This window comes from Talpa occidentalis, unplaced genomic scaffold (genome assembly GCF_014898055.3).
Source record: "Talpa occidentalis isolate TD23 unplaced genomic scaffold, MPIMG_talOcc4v2.1 talOcc4.7, whole genome shotgun sequence".
Classification (NCBI taxonomy): Eukaryota; Metazoa; Chordata; class Mammalia; order Eulipotyphla; family Talpidae; genus Talpa; species Talpa occidentalis.
The window spans coordinates 24,506,861-24,529,317 of NW_023605083.1; the positions used below are offsets into that span (position 1 = coordinate 24,506,861).

Genomic DNA, 22,457 nt, shown 5'->3' on the forward strand with positions numbered 1-22,457 from the left:
CTGGGGGGACGCGAGGGGGTGTCGCAGCCTCCCAGCGGTTCTCGGACTTGCGTGTGGAGTGGATGGGGAGGACGGGGGTGCCAGCAGAGAAGCCGGCAGGCATCTCAGAGGTCGAAGATAGAACTTGCCGGAGGTGAGGAAGGTGGCTGGCGCTTTCCAGTCCCTCCCCAGTCCCACCCCAGTCCCACCCCTTCCCCCCAGCTGTTGCTCAGAGCGTGGAGCTGCGCAGAGGCGCCGTGAGGGCTCTGGACACAGGCGCTGCACCATGGCTGCGGCCCCGGCTCGGGGCAGGGTCCCGGCGGCGCCTCTTCAGTACCGCGTGCAGCTGCGCTTCGTGACGGAGGAGCAACTCTTCGGGGCCGGGCCCCTGTCGCCCCCCAATCCGAAATCTCTGCGGCTAGTGGTGCACCCAGCAGGGGAGGAGGCGGACGCGACGGTGACTGATGGTGAAGTACTGGGAGTCCCGCTGGGAAGTTGCGGCCCTGGTGGCGCGCGGGGTGGGCGCGCGGCGCGCTTAGGGCACGGCTGTGCGTAAATTACTTGTTGGGAGGCCCCGGGCGCCTGTTAAGTGCAGGTGTGTGCGGGTGTAGGGCTAGCCTGGGGCCGTGGGGTAACTCCCTGGTTCTTCTCGCTAAGCAGAAGTGCGAAGCTACCTCTTCCAGCCGAGCAAAGGCCCCAGTGGGTCCATTTACGTCTTCATTGCTGTTGGGGAATTTTGCAGGTGCCAGCATAGACTTAGAGAGCTGCTCTTGATAATAGCTTAGAGATGTGAAAAGTGAGGCTCAAGATACCTGGCCAGGAGTCTCTTCAGGAGCAGAACTAGACAGGAGCAAATGTGACCTTTCTTCAGGCCTGTGTGTTTCACGTTTCGCGTCGAAGGGAATGGGCCACCTTACACTGGCACCTGAAACTTTCTGTCGGGTGGGCGGAACTCTGAAGTTTGGAAAGGTCTGAAAGGGGTGTGCACCTAGTCACAGAGGCTGTCCCACCAGTATGGCTTCCACTGGGCATTACATTTTGTTTCAAAAAGTGCCTTTTACCAAGGATGCTGGTGCAATCCCCTGGGTTCCTGGAGCTGTTGGCCCTCTTTATGGGGTCTCCATCATTTTTGAAAATTCAAGAGGCATTTAGAGCCTGACTGAGACTGTGCACACTTAAGGAAAGAATTTTGCTTATAAACATACCTCCTCTCCCCAGCTTGTTTTAGTAAATGTAGCTGTAAGGTTCCAAAGACTATTGGAGTTTCTTCCCATCCTAACATCTGAGATTCTGAGTAGAGTTTAAAATTGCTCAGCACTGTGGCCCCTTTGGGGATTTCTAGTATCTTGCAAGTACTGTCCTGCTCCTCAGTAAGAAGTAGAATACAAAGTTACTGCTACATCAAGTACATAGTAGATACGTGATGTATGGCTGTGGAATGAAAGAAAGCCTTTAGATGTACCTCCTCACTTTTGTCTAGGCTGGGATGGATCTTTAAAAAATATTAAATTACAATTTGACTAGTGTCTTAGGAAGTTTGAAGTTTGGCAAAGGCTCAAAAGCCTTAATCAACAACTCACTGATTCCTCTTTTGCATTCAGGAGTGGGAAGGGAGTATCTTTGAGTGTGACTCCTGGGAATTCTGAAACTAAAGGTGTCAAGAAAGTTCAGTTTACTTTTGGCGACTTTGTTTACTGGAGCCATACATATAAACAAACAAAAGAACAGATTCAAAATTTACATATTAGTTTCTTTCCCATAATGTGTGTTTAAAAGAACTATTCAAAGTTCAGGATGATTGAAGTGGAAGAATCCTCAATGTGTTACTTAATGCCTAACCTATGAAGACATAATTATTCCACAGAGAGGAATAAGTTTTCCCTCAATGTAGCAAATCGGATCTAGAGATGACCTCTGTGGTATGTATTAAACTAGACTAATGGAAATAGAATAATTAAGGCTAAGGCAGGCTCTTAATGTCATGAGATTTTTGACTAAATTCCTTGGGAAAATTCACTAACAAGCAGAGAAACTCAGGTAACAGCTTGAGTTCAAACATGCATTTACTCTTTTATCGAGCGTTTTAGAAGATAAACAATTCTGGAGTTTCTCTTTTTCTCTTAATTAAATATATTTGGCGTAAAACATATATATTGAAAGCATATGCCGTGCTTGATGCTATGACTTATTTACTGCTTGTAGCAAGTTGATACCCTGAAACAATGTTAGTCTTATCCCACTTCCCATCCCCATCATTATACTCTGTATTTTCTACATATAAGCAATATCACATGCTAATATATCTTTCTCTAAGTTATCTCAGTATATACTCAGGTCCACCCATATTGTCACATGTGACAGAATATCCTTTCTTATCACTGAACAATAGTCCATTGTATATGTAGGTACTGTATGTCTATAATTCCTGTCCATCCATTGATGGACATTTAGGTTGTTTCTGTATCTTGTGTGAATAATGCTGCAATAGATGTGAAGTGCCTATATTTCTTAAAAATCTTGTGTTCTTTCCTTTGGGATATTCATGAAGGATGTGGTAAAAATGGGAATCTTTGAACACTGTGGTGGGAAAACAAATTGGTCCAGCCACTATGGGAAAAATATGGAAATTCCTCAAAAAAATTAAAAATAGATTAGCCATGTGAACTAGTGATGCCACTGGTGGATTTATATCCAGTGGTGTGTTTTTCTTAAAAACAGCTCATTTTACTGTTTAACCAACTAGACCTCTGTGAACGGTGACCAGGTCTTCAAAACAAATTAAAAAATTTGTTTGAGTTATTTAAAAACAAATTATAGTGAAGTACTAGAGGTAAGATTGTGATGTACTAAAATATTGTACATTTGGTAGCAGAATTTTGACTTGGTAGGATTTTTCTTGCGGTGAAGATTGACCCAAAATGTTTAATGGACTTTAAGAATGGTTCTAAGCAATGTAGAAAATCATAATTTCTTAACTCAAGTCTGGGATTAGTTGTTAAATAAGTACACTCTAAAGTAACTTGACCAAGGTTCAATTCTGCTGTACCACATTAAGCATTTTAAGCTTCAGTTCTTTTATCTGTGAAAGAAGAATGACAATACATATTATCAGAAATAAATAAAATAATGTGTATAGTGTGTTTGCTACAGTGTCTGACATATTTTAAGAGCTGATATTTTGCTGTTTTCAGTAATATTGTATTTATGATCTGTCTCTAAGCCAGTAGTTTCCTCAGAATATTCTGAGGGATAACTAAACTTTTTTTTTGGTACAATATTCCAAGATATATTAAATCTGTTAATAACTTGGAAAAATATGAATAATGTTTTAGATAGCTTGTCATGTAAAAATGGAACAGAACAATGTATTCTAATTTCAGACTTTCCAAAATTGAGAACAGTTTTATGAAGGGAACATACCAGAAGCTCCAACAAGTAACGTGCTCAACTTGTGAACTCTCGGAAGATATTCATTCATTTCTTCATTTCTCAAGTGTGTTATTACTTCCTTCCTTTTACTGGCTTTGGTTTCATTTGTTCTTCTTTTACTGATATCTTGAGTTAGAGGTAAACTTGTTTATTTGAGCTCTTGCTTTTTGATGTGGACCTGGATTGCTAGATATTTTCCTATTGGTACCACTTTTGCTGTGTCTGATAATTTGTCTTTATTCTCATTTACCTCCAGGTATTTTTCAACTTCTTCTTTGATTTCCTCATTTATCCAGTAGTCATTGAGAAGTGTGCTATTCTTCTCCATGTATTAGAGGTTTTTCCTGTTTTCTTTTTGTGGTTAATTTCAAGCTTGATACCATTTTGAACAAAGAAGATACTTGGTGTAAATTCAGTATTTGTGCACTTATGGATATTTGTTTTGTGACATAGCACAGATGTGGCTTTTTCTGAAATATGTTCCATGTGCACTTGAGAAGGTATATTTATCCTTTTGTGGGGTGCTGTGTCTTATAAATATCCATTAAGGTCATGTGATCTAATTCCTCATTTATGTTTATTTCTTGTCTGATTGATCTGACATTGTTGAGCATTAGGGAAATTTAAATCCCCAATGATTATTGTGTTGCTGCCAATGTGTGGTTTCAGAATTGACAATAGTTACTTTATATATTTTCATGCTCCTTTGTTGTGTATGTATTGATGAGTGTTATGTCTTCCTGGTGGAGTGGTCCCTAAATCATTACAGAGTGTCCATATCTGTGTCTTGTTATTATTTTTACCTGGAAGTCTATTTTATCTGATTTCAGTATGGCTGCCTGCCTTTTTCTGGGTCCTTTTTGCTTGTTGGATTGTTTTCCAACCTTTTACTTTGAGTCTGTGTTTATCTTTGAAGTTCAGGTGATTCTCCTGGAGACAACAAAAAGTTGGATATTGTTCTTTGATTCAACTGGGAACTCCATACCTTGTGATTGATGAGATCAGTCCATTTACATTTAGGATCATTATTGATATGTGAAGATTTGTTACTTGTATGTTGCTTTTGGTTTTCTTCCTCCATTCAATTCATTGTTCTGGTTTTTTTTTTTTTGTTTGTTTGGTTTTTTTTTTTGGTATGTATGGAGTTTCTTCTCAATGAGTTGCATAGAAGACCCCCTTCCCATATTTCTTGTAGGGGAGGTCTGGTGTTGTCAGCTTCTGTTTTTTTCTGAGAAAACCTTTATTTCTCCCTTGTATCTGAAGGAGAGTCTTGCAGGATATAGTGTTCTTGGGTGGCAGTCTTTTTCATTGTGTATTTTACATCATCCCACTCTTTCCTTGCCCATAGGGTTTGTTCTGAGAAGTCTGGTCAGTTTTATGGATTTTCCTTTATATATTTATCTGTTTCTTCCTCATGTCCACCTTCAATATTCTTTATCTATATTCTTGGAAGTTTGATGACTGTGCATAGATGTGATTCTTCCCTCCCAGTCCTTATCATCAATATTCCTCAGGGAAGTGATGACTCAAGGATGCTGTCTATATACCATATTTTCTCTGTATCTAACTCTAGAATTTCAAAATCTTGCTGAAATAAAATTTAAATCACTATGCACCAAGAATGTAGAATCACAATTTTCCCCAAATGATGAAGATATTGATTTCATTTATAGTCTGGGGGCTGTTTTAAGATACAGTGTATTAATAGAAAATTGAAGATATGGTACAGTCAACAGATCAGTAGGTGGATGCTACTGAAAAGATAGTTTATTATTCACTTGCCAAGAGAATGGGGAGGCCATATAGACAACCACCAGGGTCAATCAAAAGGCAGAGGGAAAGCCTTGGGCAACAGTTTTTACTGTGGTTTCTGTGCTAAGGAATAGGTGAGGTAGGATAAGCAAGATTAGAATGTCGAGTTTGAATAATTTCAGCAGGGTCTGGGCAACAGGGGCTATTCTTAATTATCAAGTACCTGTTCTTGGATTATTAGTCCTCGTGGATAGTGGCTCAGACTGTGAAAACCCAGTAAAGGAAGTGGTTGGAATATGAACTCAGGATTGGTTGACTTGGATTTGAAAAGTTCGCCTGCATGTGAGTTGTTTACTGTCTCTGGAAAATTGGGTAACCTGGGAGGGGCATTCTCTTCAGGGTCAACAAGGCCCCAAATGTCAAAGCATAAAAATATAAAAATAAAGGAGTAATACAGCAGATTCAGAATACAAGGGAGTTAGTGATCATATAAAGCAGAGGTAAGTGTCTGTTGTACTTGGAGGGTAGCTGGGAGATAGGAAGGGGCTGTGGATGTGGAGCTGATTTCAGGAGGAAGAAATATATTGTTTTTATGCCTGAAGCATATGAGAGACCTAAAAAATGGAGGAGAAACAAAAAATGGGTAGAGGATAGACCTACTTCTCCATCCATTTCTCTAAATTCTCGTAAGATCTATGTAGAGGGAGGATCTACAGGACAAAGAAATCAAGGACTAAGACTACATCACAAAAAGGTGGAGGGACTAGTTCTAGAATAGAAGACATTTCTCTCTTTTCTCACTTTAAGGTTTTCTTTTCTACCTCTCTCTGTCCCTCCCTCTCTTCTTTTCTTCTAATTAATCTGGAAGAGTAAGCAAAATACATAAATATGCCATATAGATAACCAAGTAAAAAGATGCAGTGGTTTTATCTCTGAGCTATTGTAAAAGGATGCTAGATTTTTGTTCCCTCGCGGCTGCTCATCTCCTCAGGAGAGGGGAAAAAAAGAGAAGATATGGAAGTATTAATCTTTCTTCATTAAATTCTGTGATAATGGAAGTTGAGATCTGTGGTCAGACTCCTGAAGTCAGTCACCAACATACAATATAAACATTCATTACTTCTCACTCAACAAATATTTGTTGAAGACATATTCTGTGTTAATCACTGTGCTAGCAGTAAATGAACTGGATAAAGATCCATCTTTGTGGAACTAATATTTTAATTAGGATAAGACAATAGTCAAAGACACGGTAAGATTTAGATAAATGCTGTGAAAAAAACTGAACAGAATGGAAAAAAAAAGTAGACACATGGAGTGGGAGGGAAGCCAATTTAGAGAGTGTGACGAAGGGCCTCTCTGCAGAAGTAATATGTGATCTGAGGCAGGAAGGTTGAAAGAAGCCAGCTTAAGCAAAGACTTGGAGGAAAATATTATATACACAAAGAAAGGCAGGTAAAAGGGTACCAAAGCTAGAAGGATTTGGTGTGTTTGAGATGATCATTATAGCTGATGCTTATTAACAGACATGGGGATTAGGGTGAGTTAAAGTTAGACTTCCAGTTATTATTGAAGTATAACAAGTTATCTCTAGACTTGGTAACTTAAAATGACTGTTTGATAATGAGCTGAGATTCTGTGAATTAGGAACCAAGCAAGGCTTGACTGTTGTTTTTTTTTTTTTTTTTTTTTTTTGTTCTTTGTGGTATTGAATGATTACTGAGGCTACTCACTGACTCACTGGCACTCAGTTGGTGCCCAGTCTGATCTTGGGGATCCAAGAAGACTTCATTTATCTAGGCTGGCATGTGAGCTGGTGTGATGATTAATTTTTTGTGTTAATTTGGGTGGGTCAATGCTCAAATATTTGGTTAAACAGTCTTTTGCATGTTTCTGTGTGTTTTTGAGAAGACTAATGTTAAAACTGGTGGATATTGAGTAAAGCAGATTATGTTCCAGAATGTGGATCGGCCTCCTCCAGTCACTTCAAGGCTTTAATAGGGCCAAGTCTGATCTACCTCAGTAAGAAAGAAGTTTGCCAGCAGATAGCCTTTGGGCTTGAACTGTAGCACCTTTTCTGAGTCTTCACTTTGTCAGCTTACTCTATATATTTTGTAATTGCCTTTCTCTGTAATTGTGTGAGCTCTTTCCTTAAAATAAATCACTAGAGAACCCTGAGTTGTACAGTAGAGATGGCCGAAGGACTAGGCCTGTCAAAGGGGAGCCTACAGGAGGCTTCTTCATGCAGTTTGGATTCTTCCACATGGTTTCCTGATGCCAGGAACTTTTCCATGGAGACTCATGGTTCCAAGTGGGGTTTTTCCAAAAGACAAAGTAGACACCTTAATACTTTTTGTGACCCATTTGGACATCAATGAATATCACCTCTGCCATACCCTATTGGTCAAAGAAGTTACAAACCTGCCTAGGTTTGGTTGTGGACTCAACTTCTTCATGGGAGGAGTGTCAAAGAATTTGGGACAATGTTTTAAAACTGCCAGTTAGGCTAAGCAGATCATGTAGATGTAATTCATTTTCTTGCCTCCCCTTGGACTTAATAAAAGCTCTCTTCATGATTGTTACTGAAAAAAATCATCAGAGAGGATGAATTTTGATGGGTACGACAATGGACTCCATAATTAGTCATTCTTGATTAAACTTGACCAGCACCAAAAAACAAAAACAAAGCAAAAAATCCTGCAGGCTTTCTTCTTCCACTAAACATTGCAGAATACACCTTCTCTGCAGGTAGCCAGATCAGGAAGCAAAAGGGGAGGGGCTGATCTGGGCAAATGCCTGTCCTTCTCCTATAGATGTGGGGCCAAGGAAACCTGAGTGGAGAGAGGCTGGAATTGTTACAGTATTTCTCAATGAGCATAAATAGCATTTACACTGGGAAAAGTCTTCATTATGAGAGAGATTGCAGAGTGGTACTACCCATGTCGCCTTGGGAGTAAATGCCAGCAACCTATGCTCTCCTACCCCAGTTACCGTGACAATAAAGAAAAGCCTTCATGTGTTCCTAACAGACCTTTCACTGGATACATGAGGGAGAAAACATGCAGAATCCACCCCTTGCCACCCTCATCAGTCACAAACTGGGAATATTCCAGTACATCTCTCCTTAAACTCTCTAAAAAGTAATATATATTTTTAAAGATTAATTTATTTTTATACAAGAACTGGGGTACGGGTCAGAGGCAAAGAAGAGTGAGAGGATTCACCAGTGACAGAGCAGGGAGCAGAACAGGCAGAAAGACTGAAGGCACTGCTGAGGGGAGCAGCGGGCGAGACAGGAGAGGTCTGCTGCGCCATGTGGGAATCTCCCTGGCTGGCTGGGAATGGAACCTGTGCTGCAGAGGCTGCAGACAGCTTCACAGTGCTGTGCTCAACCCACTGCACCACCAGGGAGACCCCTGAAAAGTAACAATTTTGTCATAGTCACCCCTTCTCCAAAATGTGGACTACTCCTTATATTCACAGTCAAATTCGACCTTGCTACAATTTAATCCCATCAATTAGATATTATTGTGATATTATTGCAGCACTGAAGAATTTTTTTTTTAAATGTGAACTAGTCAGTCCTGCCAAACTGCTTCGTTCTTTTATTGTGATTTTACCAAGAGTTGTGCTTTCATGATTTCATTATAGCTTTCCAAGAAAGACAATGTGACCAAGCCAAGACTTTCCAGCATTATGGGACGTATATCAGTGAAGAGAAAGCAGTTGCTTCCTCTGGCAGACAGGGTGGTACCTTGAATGGATGACAAATGGAAATCCGTTCATGGTCCTTTGTATTTAAGTCTAAAGATGCCAGATTTAAAAATGCATAAAAAGACTTGTTTTCCTCACCAAATAAAGACCCTTTAAGATCCCTTTCTTTCCCCATTTTCAATAGCTGTATTAAGTTGTGGTCTGTATTCAGTTGTGATGAATCAACCAGTTCAAAGACTGGTCAATTAATCCACAGATTAATGCATACAGACTGCACCATTGGGAAGAGAAAAAGAGACCAAGGGGTCTTGTGAGGAGACTATAGAGTGCATAATTGTCCCCTAATTTTACGAGTAGCACTCAAAGAGGTTATTGAGGTAAGAAAAATATCATTGACATCATATTTGTGCTTTATGTTGTGACTAGCCACAGGATATTTGAAACAATTACTTTAAAAGATGAGGCTTATAAGAAGATACTAGGTTAGAAACATCTGATTATGAAAATTCTTCCTAACATCTTCTCCCCTCTTCTTCAGCCACAGATGGTGTGCACTCTTACTTACCTGGTATTTTGAAATGGAAGTGTGGAATGAGCGCATTCTGTCATCATTGTTCTCCCTTATAAATCCCTAGTGCTTTTCCCATACCCCTCTCTTAATTCTCCATCACAAGGAAGGTTTCCCAGAAGGTTTGTTGACAAAAGCCTGAAGGGTTAGGTTTTCCTGGTAAATTAGCATTGTGATAGGAGGCAAATTCCTCACACTAAGGAATGACCTTAAATTCTTGAATTAAGTCTTTTTTCAGGTCTGAGAGATCTCTGGGTATCCAAAATCATCCATTCTAATCATTATATTTACCTCCATTTAGCTAAGTTACTCCTTCAAGTGAAATACTAGACTAATTATCTCTAGCCTCAGAATAATCTGATTGACATTATTTTATTAGTCCATTTTGTCCCAGGTAAGATTCTGACTCAAAATCGGATTTTCCCTCTCCATGTTAACATATTATGTTTAGTTACCCAGTCATTTTAGCCTGTGGTAAAGATGGACTTTAGCCACAAACCCCTTTTGTTTAGAGGGTGCTGAATCCTTCAATGAACTGAAAAATGCTAGTGAGAAGTCAGATTAACTGACAGCATTGCTTTTGGCATATTGTAGACAGAATTGAGATTTTTCTAACTTCAGCCCAGCCATCTAAATTGTCAACTTAGAAATAATCAGACTGTGATGTAATGAATAAAGTGTTTGACAATAGGAATCATGATTTGGGTCCAAAACCAAAGGGCAGTCTCCAGGTATGTCCATCAGAATCAGAGCAGAGGGGAGTTTTAAAGGCTCCAGTAGGAGAGTGGTCTAAGTTTTAGATCTTTTGTTTGAAACTTTTGGATTGGTTGACAGGAGTCTTCAGATACAAAGCCGGAGTGTGGGGTCTTCTGTAACATTCAGCAGATGGCCTTCCTGTTTCTTTCCTAATTGTCCATAAGGAGAGAAGAGGGTGTTGCTGTTCTTTTTTAGCTACACATAGGGAGTGGAGTCAGGCTGCTGAGGCAGGCTGCTTACTTTTCACCTAGAAGTCTCAACTTGACAGCTTAGAGATAAGATAGTCTGTTTGATTCAAATTGAGTTCCACAAAAAAAAAAAATTGTGTGATCTTCTTTTGTTAATTGTGTCTCATCATTTTAACCTCTGCCTTATGATTAGGGTGGTGAGGTGATTGGATTAACTGATCAGAATTATAGATTTACTGAACCTGCTTGAACCTTCATTTTCTCTCTTGGAAGCTGAGGTAATTTTTACCACATAAAGTTATGGGGAAAATAAACAGTAATGAAAAGTGAAAATGACTTCTATTAATTTTCAAAGTAAATGGAGTCAAAATCATCAAATACAAATAGCACAAATATTTTATAAGCAGTCAAATAGTAAGGATGCCACTTTTATGGAGCTTTTATTATAACGCCATCTGGAAGCTTTAGGATATCTTGTCTATACTGGACTTCCTATAGGGCTGGTTGAGAAAAACACATTTTGAGATTCTAGCACATTAATTGTATATAGTTCTTTTTCATATATGCAGTATCTGACTCAGTAAGTAGTACTAGCCTTCTTGCTGAGGAGTGTTTTAAGGTTCTGTTTCTTCTGCTTGAGTTGCTGTTGAATGCCCATATCCCCATTCCAGTCCTGTGTGTATTTGAGTACTTTTTGAAAGTCATGTCTTCAGAAGGACTTCACATTATGCTGAGCACTTGCTGTTCCTCCTGCAGTCGCCATCATTTTTCTCATGCCTCTTGCTTTCATTGCAATTATCACAGCTTGTAATAAGAAATGGAAAAAAAAATTGCCCTTGTTTAAAATTGAACTTTGAATCATAGGCCGCAAATCACATGATTATTTAATGAGAAACCTTGAGAGGAAGGGAGGGATTGATCCAAGTGCTTTTGAGAATGTGAGAGGTTGAAGCATGTCTTTCCCATTAGGAAACATAAAGGCATAAGAAATAGAGAGCACTGGCAGGGTCAGGCGAAAGGTCGACTTCTGTTAGAACTATGCATATTCTGAATCTGGTCATCATGAAACTGAGTTCTTTGTCAGTCTGTTTGTTAAGATAGGTAAAAATTAGGTCTCCAGTTTTTAGCTATAGAAAGTTTACTGTTATCTCCTGGGAAATATAGGTCAATCTTCAGGCTTTTGTAATATGTTCATTATGGAAAATTGTATTTACTTACTATATATTTATTTTAGAAAATTGCATTTGTTAGAATGTTTGTTATAGAAAATAGAGTTAATTCACGTAGCTGTGTTATACACAGCAACATTATGATGAATGCCTTATAGTGCTCAGTAATTCTCCATATCAGTGACAGGAATTAATTTCACTTATTGATTATGCAACCCATATTTATTATATACCTACTATATGCCAGGCACTGTTCAAGGCACTGAAGAAATAGCAGTTGCTATGCACTGGTAACAGCAGCTTAGTGGTTTAAAAAAAGAGGCATCGATTATATGACTGCTTCTGTGGTCTGAAATGTGGATGTGACTTAGCTATTATTTTGGTCATAGGCTGCAATCAAGTTTCTGTCTGACGCTGAGCTTGTATAAAGATTTGACAGAGGAGGGATCCTCTTCTCAGCACTCTTGTGTGGCGGTTGGCTTAATTTATTTTATCAAGGGTTGTTCACTAAAGGCCTCGGTTCCTGCCACCCATTCCCTGGAGATTACCTGTAGTTCCTGGCACATGGGCCTGCCTGCCAACATGGCAATTTGTTTCATCAAAGCCATCAGAAGAGAGAGAGCCTAATAGCAAGATGGAAGGTAGCCTCAGTTGTAGGTAGCCTACTTAAATAAGTGACTTCCATCATGGTGCCAGTCCACACTCGAGGGGAAGGAATTATACAATGGCATGAATACCATGTGGCAGTAATCACTGAGTGCTGTCTTGGAGTCTGTCGGCCACAAATGGAGAACAAAACAGTTGCCGCTTCTCCAGAATGTACATTCTGCTACCTCTCAGAAGGTATCCAGGTCTTCAGGCTGTGTCAGACTTCTATAGTCTTGTTTGAGAAAAAATGTATTTATGCTTTTAACACAAGTTGTTATACAACACATGAAGAACTTTTTAAAATTGATTATCAGATTTGGCCTGTCCTGAAACTCAGGGAGTTTGCAGTTAAATTGCAGAACTAAAGCATGGTTTTTCAAGTGTACAGAATCTCTCAGCAGAGCTGCACTGATCAAGGGAACAGAAAATCACTGCTGGTGAGAGTTTGGCTTCCAAGTCCTCTGCTCTACTTTAGATCATTGGATGGAAGAGGCCCCTATTGATGAAGAAATCCTGTTGTTTGGACTTCTGTTGAACGTTTAGAAAGCTTTACTTCATTATGACTTCATTTGTTTGTCTGGAGGGCTTAGCTAGCTTTTCTTCACAGAAGTGATGTATTGAATATAAATTTGTGTTTATGTTCAAACATGGAAATACTTCTGTTAAGTCATTCACAAGTTAGAGTGACCTGTTGTTTCAAATACTTGAAATTAGAGTGAAGTTTTATCAAGTAAAACAAAGAAGTTAGTACAGTATGAGAAAGGACAAAGAGGAAGAAAGGAAGGGAAGGAGGGATGGAGAAAAGGAGGAAGAAAGTGAGTCCTCACCTTACATTGTTGAATCTTAGGGAGTAAATGACTGGTATACTCTATGGGTATTGCTATTGTCTATACACATTTTATGGCTTTATGTCATCATCTAAAATGTTTCACAAACCTTGGCATCTACATCGGCACAAGTTTAGAATTTGTATTTCAAAAGACACAGAGATAGGGCCTCCCCTGGTGGCACAGCGGTTGAGCGCTGGGCAGTGAAGCTGCCCGCAGCTTCTGCAGTGCCGGTTCTATCCCCGGCCAGGGTCACACATGGCGCGCAGACCTCTCCTGCCGCCCGCTGCTCCCCTCAGCAGTGTATTTCGTCAGTCTGCCTGTTCTGTTCCCCGCTCTGGCTCTGGTGAATCCTCTCACCCTCTCCCGCTTCTGACTGTACCCAGTGCTTGTGTAAATAAATAAATAAATCTTCAAAAGACACAGAGATAGATTTTGTAAAGGCTGGAGGAATACGTTTGCCTTGAATATTGGGTATCAGAAAAGCAAGATGAATGAATAATGTGTAAATTAGATCAAGGAAAAGGAAAATAAATCTGAATTGTGTGCATTGATCTTAGCTTAACCAAGTCTGGCTAATGGTACCACAGATCCCAAGGTATTTGTAAACCTTGCAATTTCATGTGAACTGTCCTACTGGTGTAGTTAAAGCTTGAATCATGGTCCAGAAACTGGCCTAAGACATTCAGAGGAAGGATCAAAACTAAGGTGCAAACCCAGCAATCAGGGTCTGAAGTTTGAACCTTTTAAGCACTTCTCTGTGATTGGAAAACAAATGGTCTGTTTAATTGCTTCATGAGCTTCCTTTGGATAAAATATATTTTTTCCTTACAGTAAGATTCACTCCTGATTTTGTTACTGAATGAGTGGTGCTTGTGTCTAAGTGATTGAGGAATAATCACTGGCATATGCTGGACTGAAGATTAGCAAGCTCAGGTTTATTGTGAGAGTGACTCCTGACAGCAGGAGGGGGTCTATGGAAGGAGACCATTACTGTAGGGGGTAGGTTTCCTTTTATAATCTCTCATGGGGACTTTCCCTGTTCTGGTGCTTTTCCACTACCCCCCCTTTGCCTCATTGCTCCACTTTGCAACCTAGAGGTGGAAAGCCACCACAAGCTATGGTGTGCTTCTATATGCCTCTTGTGGTTACCAGCCTCTGCCTGCTAGCTCAGTGGCTAGCAGCCTTTGCCTGTCAGCTTTCTGCTCCCCCAAGCACCCAGTCTGTCTTCTATCTTATAACCAGCCCTTGCCAGCGAGTTTGCAGCCAGCTCTTGCAGACCAGCTCTCTAGCCAGCTAGCTCTTTACTCCCTTAATTTCAGATATTTTTCTTTCTCAGAGAAGGAAGACCTTTTAAATGAAAAAAGCTAGGAAAACTTTCCACAGATGACAAATTCTTTAGAATACGAATTCTGTTTCCTTAGACTTTTAGGAATACCAAAGCAGAGGAGTGGAGAGCATGCCAACTAAATGCAGTGAATATTAATTTCTTAATCTGTGTGATAATAATGGTATTAGAAGAGTGTAGTTTAGAATAATGGAATAAATCTACAGGCTCACTTAGGTAATGTATGAAAGCTGCTGCTTGGAGGCCCCCCCCCACTCCCGCACCTACTCTTCCCAGAGCCCTGTTCAGCTCTCTTCAGCAGTCTCCTTAGAGAATATTAAGAATATATTCTCCTAACCAACTTATATGATTTTTATCACTTGACTGCCAGGAATAGTTGTGTGGTTTTTCTTTTTCATTTACAGAAGACCCCCGCCCCAATAAAACATTAGATTCCTTCATGTTCCAGTTAGCATAATAAGACATTGTATGTTACTGAAGCATTTCAGTAGTTCTTCCTTTGCATCTCCTCATATTCTGGTATGGGCCTTCATTTTCAGCTTGTGGAGGTCAGAGATCATGTCACTCATTTCTGTATTTTTAAGCAGTCCAGTAGAGTAGTAGAGTCTAGTTCTAGAAGCTAGTTATATAGCTTCCAGAGAAGAAAGTTTAATTTTCCCTTGGAAGTATGGACCGAGAATCCATAGCAGATTTCCCCAACCATTATTATACTAAGCTAATTTTTTTCTGTAACATTTCTTGTAAATTAATCAAATTTCTCCTTGCTTTCATTGGTTCATTTTGATTCTCTTGAAAAAATTTTTTTGCTAATCAGAATGTGTGCCTGATCTTTAAAATAACACAGTGAGAGGAAACAGCTGAGTTAATTTGCAAAATATCAGTTAGTGTTTTGGAAATCATCTTCAGGTTTTCCATTCTTTTCCCCCTGATTTTTTTTAAGTGTGCAATTAGGATTTTAGCTAGCTTAATTCACATGGGGCCAAACATTTGCAATCTGTAGAGAACATCTCCCTTTCAATAAACTTATGAAATTTCTAACAAATTGAGTTCCAACATACTTTTCCCCATGGAGGTTATATCCCAAGGAGTAAAGACTTCACATCATTTGAAGTAAACTAGTACTCTTTAAATAAACCTTTTTTATAATTTATTTATCTATCTATTTATTTATTTATTTTAAAGATTTATTTATTTATGCATACAAGAGCTGGGGTACAGACCAGAGATGCAGGGGGTGAGAGGACTCACCAGAGACAGAGTGGAGAACAGAACAGGTAGACTGACTGAAATACACTGCTGAGGGGAGCAGCGGGCGAGACGGGAGAGGTCTGCTGTGCCATGTGGGTTGCTCCCTGGCTGGCCAGGGATCGAACTCGTGCTGCAGAGGCTGTGGATTGCTTCATAGTGCAGTGCTTAACCCTTTGCACCACCAGGGAGACCCTAAATAAACCTTTTTAAAGCAGCATGTTCTGTTATTGGTAAGTAGCAAGATTGTGAAATGCCATAATTATTTTTATTATTTCTGAAACTTATTCATATATTTACATTTATATTTATTAAGCAATATTAAATATATTTTTCCTTTTTTTTCCCCTCACATTTTTCACCTTTGGCTCGTTAACTACTATTGGGGGCGGGGGTCGGTCCATCTTTTTGGACAGACTTCAAATATATCTATGCTTCTGTGATTCTGATACCCATTCTCCCTTTGTCATTTCAGGGTTTACAGTGTACACCAACAATTACTAAAAATTAAGTAAACCTGTTTTGGGGGTATGTAATGTAACAATAGTAGAAAACTAGCGCTTTCTCAGATGATGGTCATTAGATGTATTTTATGTGGTAGTACAGTATTATTTAATATTATTTTAATTTGTTGGGTAGTTGAAGTAATCTTATCTTCCAACATATCCTTATTTCTTACCAAAAATAACAAGAACTAAATCTCATGCTTTCAGTATAGCAAGAAATTAAGTAATATCCAAGCTTCAAAATAACTACAACTACAAAAATAAATATGGAATCATGGTGAGATGTCCCTCATCCTCCTGCTGTAAACCATTGTGGATGACAAGGACTATTGTTGAAAACTAGTATGGTCTGGTGAAGGAAGAACTAGTAACATGCCTGATAAGGATATAAAACTATCACCAGAAGGAGAAACTCTACTTAAAAGATGCAAATCACTGGCTAACCTAATGAAGACTGGGAGGGAGAAAGTATAAATATTTAAAATAAGAGCTGACAAGGAGAAAGTAATTATTGAATCAGGAGAATTTAAAAAAAGAATCATTAAAGGTTCCTTTGCCAATAGCAGATAAATTTGACAACCTGCATAAAATGGGTGTCAGTTCTTTTTGGAATTAAAACAAAACAAAATAAAACAAAGAGTGAGATAAAGCCAAGCCAATAAAAAACCCTAGAAATCTGACTAGAGAATTGAGGCAACCAAATGGGGAGTAGGAGGGGGCCACAACGTGAGGAGGAAGTACAGTGGACTATGGTAGAGGACTATGGGTGTCTTGATGGTGGGTGTGGTGTGACACCATCCCCCTGAGAAGGGTGCTCCATACCTCTAAATCATTTACAGTGTTCAAAATAACTAGTGTCACCTCAATTTAAAAAAATTCTAACATCTCTGTCCCCTCTCTTCCCCCCAACCCCCACAGGCACACACACAAATGGACAATTTTCTTTTTAAAATTTTTTTTTTTTTTAAATATTAAATTTTATTTTTATATTCCCCCATACAATTGCAAACGCCCCATTCTGACCCCAATCCTTCCCCTCCCGCCCCCCACCCCCCAAAAAGTGTCTCTGGTTCATAGTTTTTTGTTGATTTTGATTTTTATTTTCTTATATTGATTTTCCTGGTCCCTTATTTAAGTTTTCTAGATTCCTGCTATGAGTGAGACCATCCGGTATTTTTCTTTTTCTTTTTGGCTTATTTCGCTGAGCATGATCCCTTCCAGTGCCATCCATGTTGCTGCAAATTGCATGTGTTTATCTTTTTTGAATGCTGAGTAATATTCCATGGTATATATGTACCACATCTTCTTGATCCAGTCATCTATTTTTGGGCATTTGGGCTGTTTCCAAAGCTTAGCTATTGTAAACAGTGCTGCTATAAACATAGGAGTGCAGGTGCTCTTTGGAATTGATGTTTCTGTGTCCTTTGGGTAAATACCTAGGAGTGGAATTGCTGGATCATATGGAAGCTCTATGTTTAGTAGGTCCAGAAATCTCCACACAGCTCTCCATAGTGGTTGGACCAGTTTGCACTCCCACCAACAGTGCACAAGAGTTCCTTTTTCTCCACATCCTCGCCAACATTTGTTGTTGCTAGTTTTTTTAATATGTGCCATTCTCACTGGTGTGAGATGGTATCTCATGGTAGTTTTGATTTGCATTTCCCTGATTACAAGTGATGTTGAACATTTTTTCATATGTCTGTTGGCCATTTGCATTTCCTCTTCAGAGAAGTTTCTTTTTAGCTCTTCTGCCCATTTTTTGACTGGATTATTTTCTTTGTTGTTGCTGAGTCTCATCAGCTCTTTGCAGATTTTTGTGATCAGTCCTTTATCATTAGTGTTGGGTGCAAAATGTTCTCCCAGTTGGTGGGGTTTCTCTTTGTTTTTGTTATTGTCTCTTTTGCTGTGCAGAAGCTCTTTAATTTGATGTAGTCCCAGCTGTTTATCTTTCTCTTCACTATCACTGCTTTGGGTGATGTGTCTGTAAAGATGTCTTTGATATGCAAATCCCGTAGTGTTTCGCCTATATTTCCTTCTATGTATTTTATGGTTTCAGGTCTTATGTCTAGTTCTTTAATCCATTTTGAGTTGATTTTTGTGTATAGTGTGAGGTAGTGGTCAAGCTTCATTCTTTTGCATGTAGCGACCCAGTTTTCCCAGCACCATTTATTGAACAAACTTTCTTTGCTCCAATGCATAGTCTTTGCTCCTTTGTCAAAGATTAGTTGACCATAAATCTGTGGGTTTATTTCTGGATTTTCTATTCGATTCCATGGGTCTGTATGTCTGTTCTTGTTCCAATACCATGCAGTTTTGATGATTATGGCTTTGTAGTATAGTTTGAAGTCTGGGAGTGTGATGCCTCCATTTCCTTCTTTTTTTTTCAGTAGAGCTTTGGCTATTCGGGGTTTTTGGTGATTCCATATGAATTTCATCAATAATTGTTCTATTTCTTTGAAGAATGCCATTGAGATTTTGATTGGAATAGCATTGAATCTGTATATTGCTTTTGGTAGGATGGCCATTTTAATAATGTTTATTCTTCCAATCCATGAGCAGGGGATGTCTTTCCATTTCTTTGTGTCTTCTTCTATTTCTTTTAACAGTGTTTTATAGTTTTCTTTGTATAGGTCCTTTACCTCTTTTGTTAGATTTATTCCCAAATATTTGATTTTTTTTGTTTCGATAATAAAAGGGGTGGTTTTTTTGATTTCTTCTTCTTCAGATTTATTGTTTGTGTATAGGAAGGCTACTGACTTTTGCGTGTTGATTTTGTATCCTGCCACTTTACTGAATTGATTGATGAGTTGAATTAGTTTTTCTGTGGAGATTTTGGGGTTCTCTATGTATATTATCATATCATCCGCAAATAGTGATAGTTTGACTTCTTCTTTTCCTATTTGGATTCCTTGGATGTCTTTCTCTTGTCTTATTGCTCTGGCTAGGACTTCCAGTATTATATTGAAAAGCAGTGGTGAGAGTGGACATCCTTGTCTTGTTCCAGATCTTAATGGAATTGCTTTCAGCTTTTCACCATTGAGAATGATACTGGCTGTTGGCTTGTCATAGATGGCCTTTATGATGTTGAGGTATGTTCCTTGTATCCCAAGAATTTCAAGGGCTTTTATCATGAATGGGTGTTGCACTTTGTCGAAAGCTTTCTCAGCATCTATTGATATTATCATATGGTTTTTATATTTCTTTTTGTTGATGTGTTGGATAACGTTGATTGATTTTCGGATGTTAAACCATCCTTGTGCCCCTGGAATGAATCCAACTTGGTCGTGGTGAATTATCTTATGGATACATTGTTGGATTCTGATAGCTAAAATTTTATTGAGGATTTTTGCATCAGTGTTCATTAGGGAGATTGGCCTATAGTTTTCCTTTTTTGTGTTGTCCTTATTCGGTTTTGGTATTAGTGTAATATTGGCTTCATAGAACGTGTTGGTATTGTCCCTTCCTTCTCAATTTTTTGGAAGAGTTTGTGAAGGATAGGCACTAATTTGTCTCTGAATGTTTGGTAGAATTCATTTGTAAATCCATCAGGTCCTGGGCTTTTGTTTTTGGGGAGGTTTTTGATTACCATTTCAATTCGCTGCTTGTAATTGGTCTGTTTAGGTGTTCTATTTCTTCTTTATCTAGCTTTGGGTGATTGTAGAGTTGTAGGAATTTGTCCATCTCCTCTAGATTGTTGAACTTGTTTCCATATAACTGTTCATAGTAGTTACTGATTATTCTTTTGATTTCTGCTGTGTCCGTTGTGATTTCTCCTCTTTCATTTATGATCCTGTGTATTTGTGCTTTCTCTTTTTTCCTTTGTGAGCCTGGCTAGGGGTTTGTCTATTTTATTTATTTTTTCAAAGAACCAGCTCTTGGTTTCATTGATCTTTTGGATTGTTTTTTTAGTTTCCAATTCATTTATTTCTGCTTTGGTTTTTATTATTTCTTTTCTTCTACTGGTTCTGGGGTTTTTTGTTGTTCTTTTTCTAGATCTTTGAGCTTCGAGATTAGGTTGTTTCTTTGAGTTCTTTCTTGTTTTTTGATGTGAGCTTCTATTGCTATATATTTTCCTCTTATTACTGCTTTTGCTGCATCCCATACATTTAGGATATTGGTGTCCTCCTTGTCATTCAATTCAAAGAATTTTTTAATTTCTTCTTTGATCTCCTCGTTAGTCCAGTGGTCTTCCAGTAATGTGGCTTTTAATCTCCATGAAGTAGGATAGTTCCTTGCCTTCTTTTTATGATTTATTTCTAGTTTGATGCCTTCGTGGTCAGAAAAGATGGTTGGTATGATTTCAATCTTGGTGTATCTGTTGATGTTTGTCTTGTGCCCCAGTATGTGATCGATCCTGGAGAATGATCCGTGTGCGCTTGAGAAAAATGTGTACTCCGTTTTTTTGGGGTTTAGTGTTCTATAGATGTCTGTTAAGCCCAAATGCTCTAGGTCCTTATTTAGAGCTTTAGTTTCTTTACTTATTTTTTGTCTTGTTGATCTATCCATTGTTGATAGTGGTGTGTTGAAGTCTCCCACTACATATGTGTTTTCTCTGATGTCTGTTTTCAGAGAGGACAACAGTTGTCTGATATATTTTGGTGCTCTTTCGTTTGGTGAGTATATGTTAATGAGTGTTATTTCTTCTTGAAGTATTGTCCCCTTAATCATAATGTAGTGACCATTGGGGTCTCTTTTATTTTTTTGAGTTTGAAGTCTGTTTTATCTGATATAAGTATAGCTGTTCCTGCTTTCTTTTTTGGCCCATTTGCTTGTAGGATTGTTTTCCATCCTTTGACTTTGAGCCTATTTTTATCTTTTGTAGCTAAATGTGTTTCCTGGAGACAGCAAAAGGTTGGGTTTTGTTTCTTAATCCAGGCTGCAACTCTGTGTCTTTTTATTGAAGAGTTTAGTCCATTTACATTTAGAGTTAATATTGATATGTTAGCATCTGTATTTGCCATTATGTTTGTCTTTCCTTTGATTTTATTATTTTTATTCTTTTAATAACTTTTTTTTTTTTGGTCTTCTTTCGTTGTTATTCGTCCCTCTGAGGTTCTGGCTTTAGGATTCCTTGTAGTATTTTTGGAGTGGGGGTTTAGTCGCAATGAAATTCCGGAGTTTCTCTTTGTCTGGGAAGGTCCATATTCTTTCTTCATGGAGGAAGAGAGCTTTGCGGGATAGAGTATTCTTGGTTGGCATCTGTTTTCTTGGAGTCTGTTGACTATGTCCCTCCACTCTCTCCTTGCCCGTAGTGTTTCTTCAGAGAAGTCTGATGTCAGCCTGATTGTTTTCCTTTGAATGTTATCTGTTTCTTCCTCTTGTCAGCTTCATTATTTTTCCTTGTCCTGGATTCTTGGGAGCTTTACTATTATGTGTTTGCTGTGTTTTTCCTTTCGTCGTGGAAGTTTTGGTGTTCTTCTTGCTTCTTGTATATCAATTTTCAGCTCCTTCTTCTCATTTGGGAAGTTCTCTTCAATTATATCCCATGAATATTTTCTCTGTTCCTACATCTCTCTCCTCTCCTTCTGGAATTCCTATAACCTTTATATTTCCTTTCCTCATGGAGTCAGATAGTTCCCGAAGTCTTTCTTCATTCTTTTTCCTTCGTACTTCTCTTTCCTTTTCTGTTTGGTTCTTTTTTTCTGTGTCTTCAAGATTACTTATTCGTTCTTCCATTTCATCTATTCTGCTTTCATTGCTTTTCCCAGAGTTCTTTAGTTCCTCCATTAATTCTTTGATCTCCTGCATTTCTCTTACTTCCTCTTTAGGGACTCAATTTCCTTCTTCTGATCTATCACTTTTTAATCATGGCAATTTTAAATTCTCTTTCTGGAAGGCTCAGAAGTTCTTCCAAGTTGCTGTCGTTGCAATCTGGGGAGTGGTTTTCTTTTTGGTGGTGTGCTTCTTTCCTGAGGGAGTTTTTAGGTTGCGTGTGGTTCTTCTACTCCCTACTGTCTGTTTTCTAATTTGTCGTATGCGTTGGGACACTGTGTTGCTCGGACTGACTGACATCTTGGGTGAACTTCTCCGCTCCCTCTGGCTCTTCCAGGAGCCATCTCTGTCTTCTGGGGAGCTTTCTGCTGGTTTTAGGCAGTTTTTACTGAAGAAATGTCCCTGTTCTCAAATGGCAAAGCGGGATGCAGTCCCTGCGCCTCCGGTTTCAGGCACACTCTCTGCGGCACCCGTCTGCCCCGGACATGGGTGCCTGCTCCTCTGTGGGCTCAGACTGCTGGTCGGAAGGGGCCTGGCGTGGATAACTTCCCGGCTGGCCACTGGTTCCAGAACCTTCTGCCCTTTTTCAAGCAGTCTTAAGAATGTCCTGTTTTTA

The 22,457-nt window shown here is 39.0% G+C and overlaps 1 protein-coding gene across 1 annotated transcript in view; it reads left to right on the forward strand.

The window, feature by feature from the left end:
• Window positions 1-231: 231 nt before the first annotated feature.
• Window positions 232-22,457, forward strand: part of PUM3 (pumilio RNA binding family member 3) — a 331,728-nt gene continuing 309,502 nt past the window's right edge. The window contains exon 1 of the mRNA XM_054688948.1: window positions 232-446. Coding sequence (XP_054544923.1) covers window positions 266-446 — 181 coding nt within the window. The 5' untranslated portion in view covers window positions 232-265. The remainder of the gene's footprint in view (window positions 447-22,457) is intronic.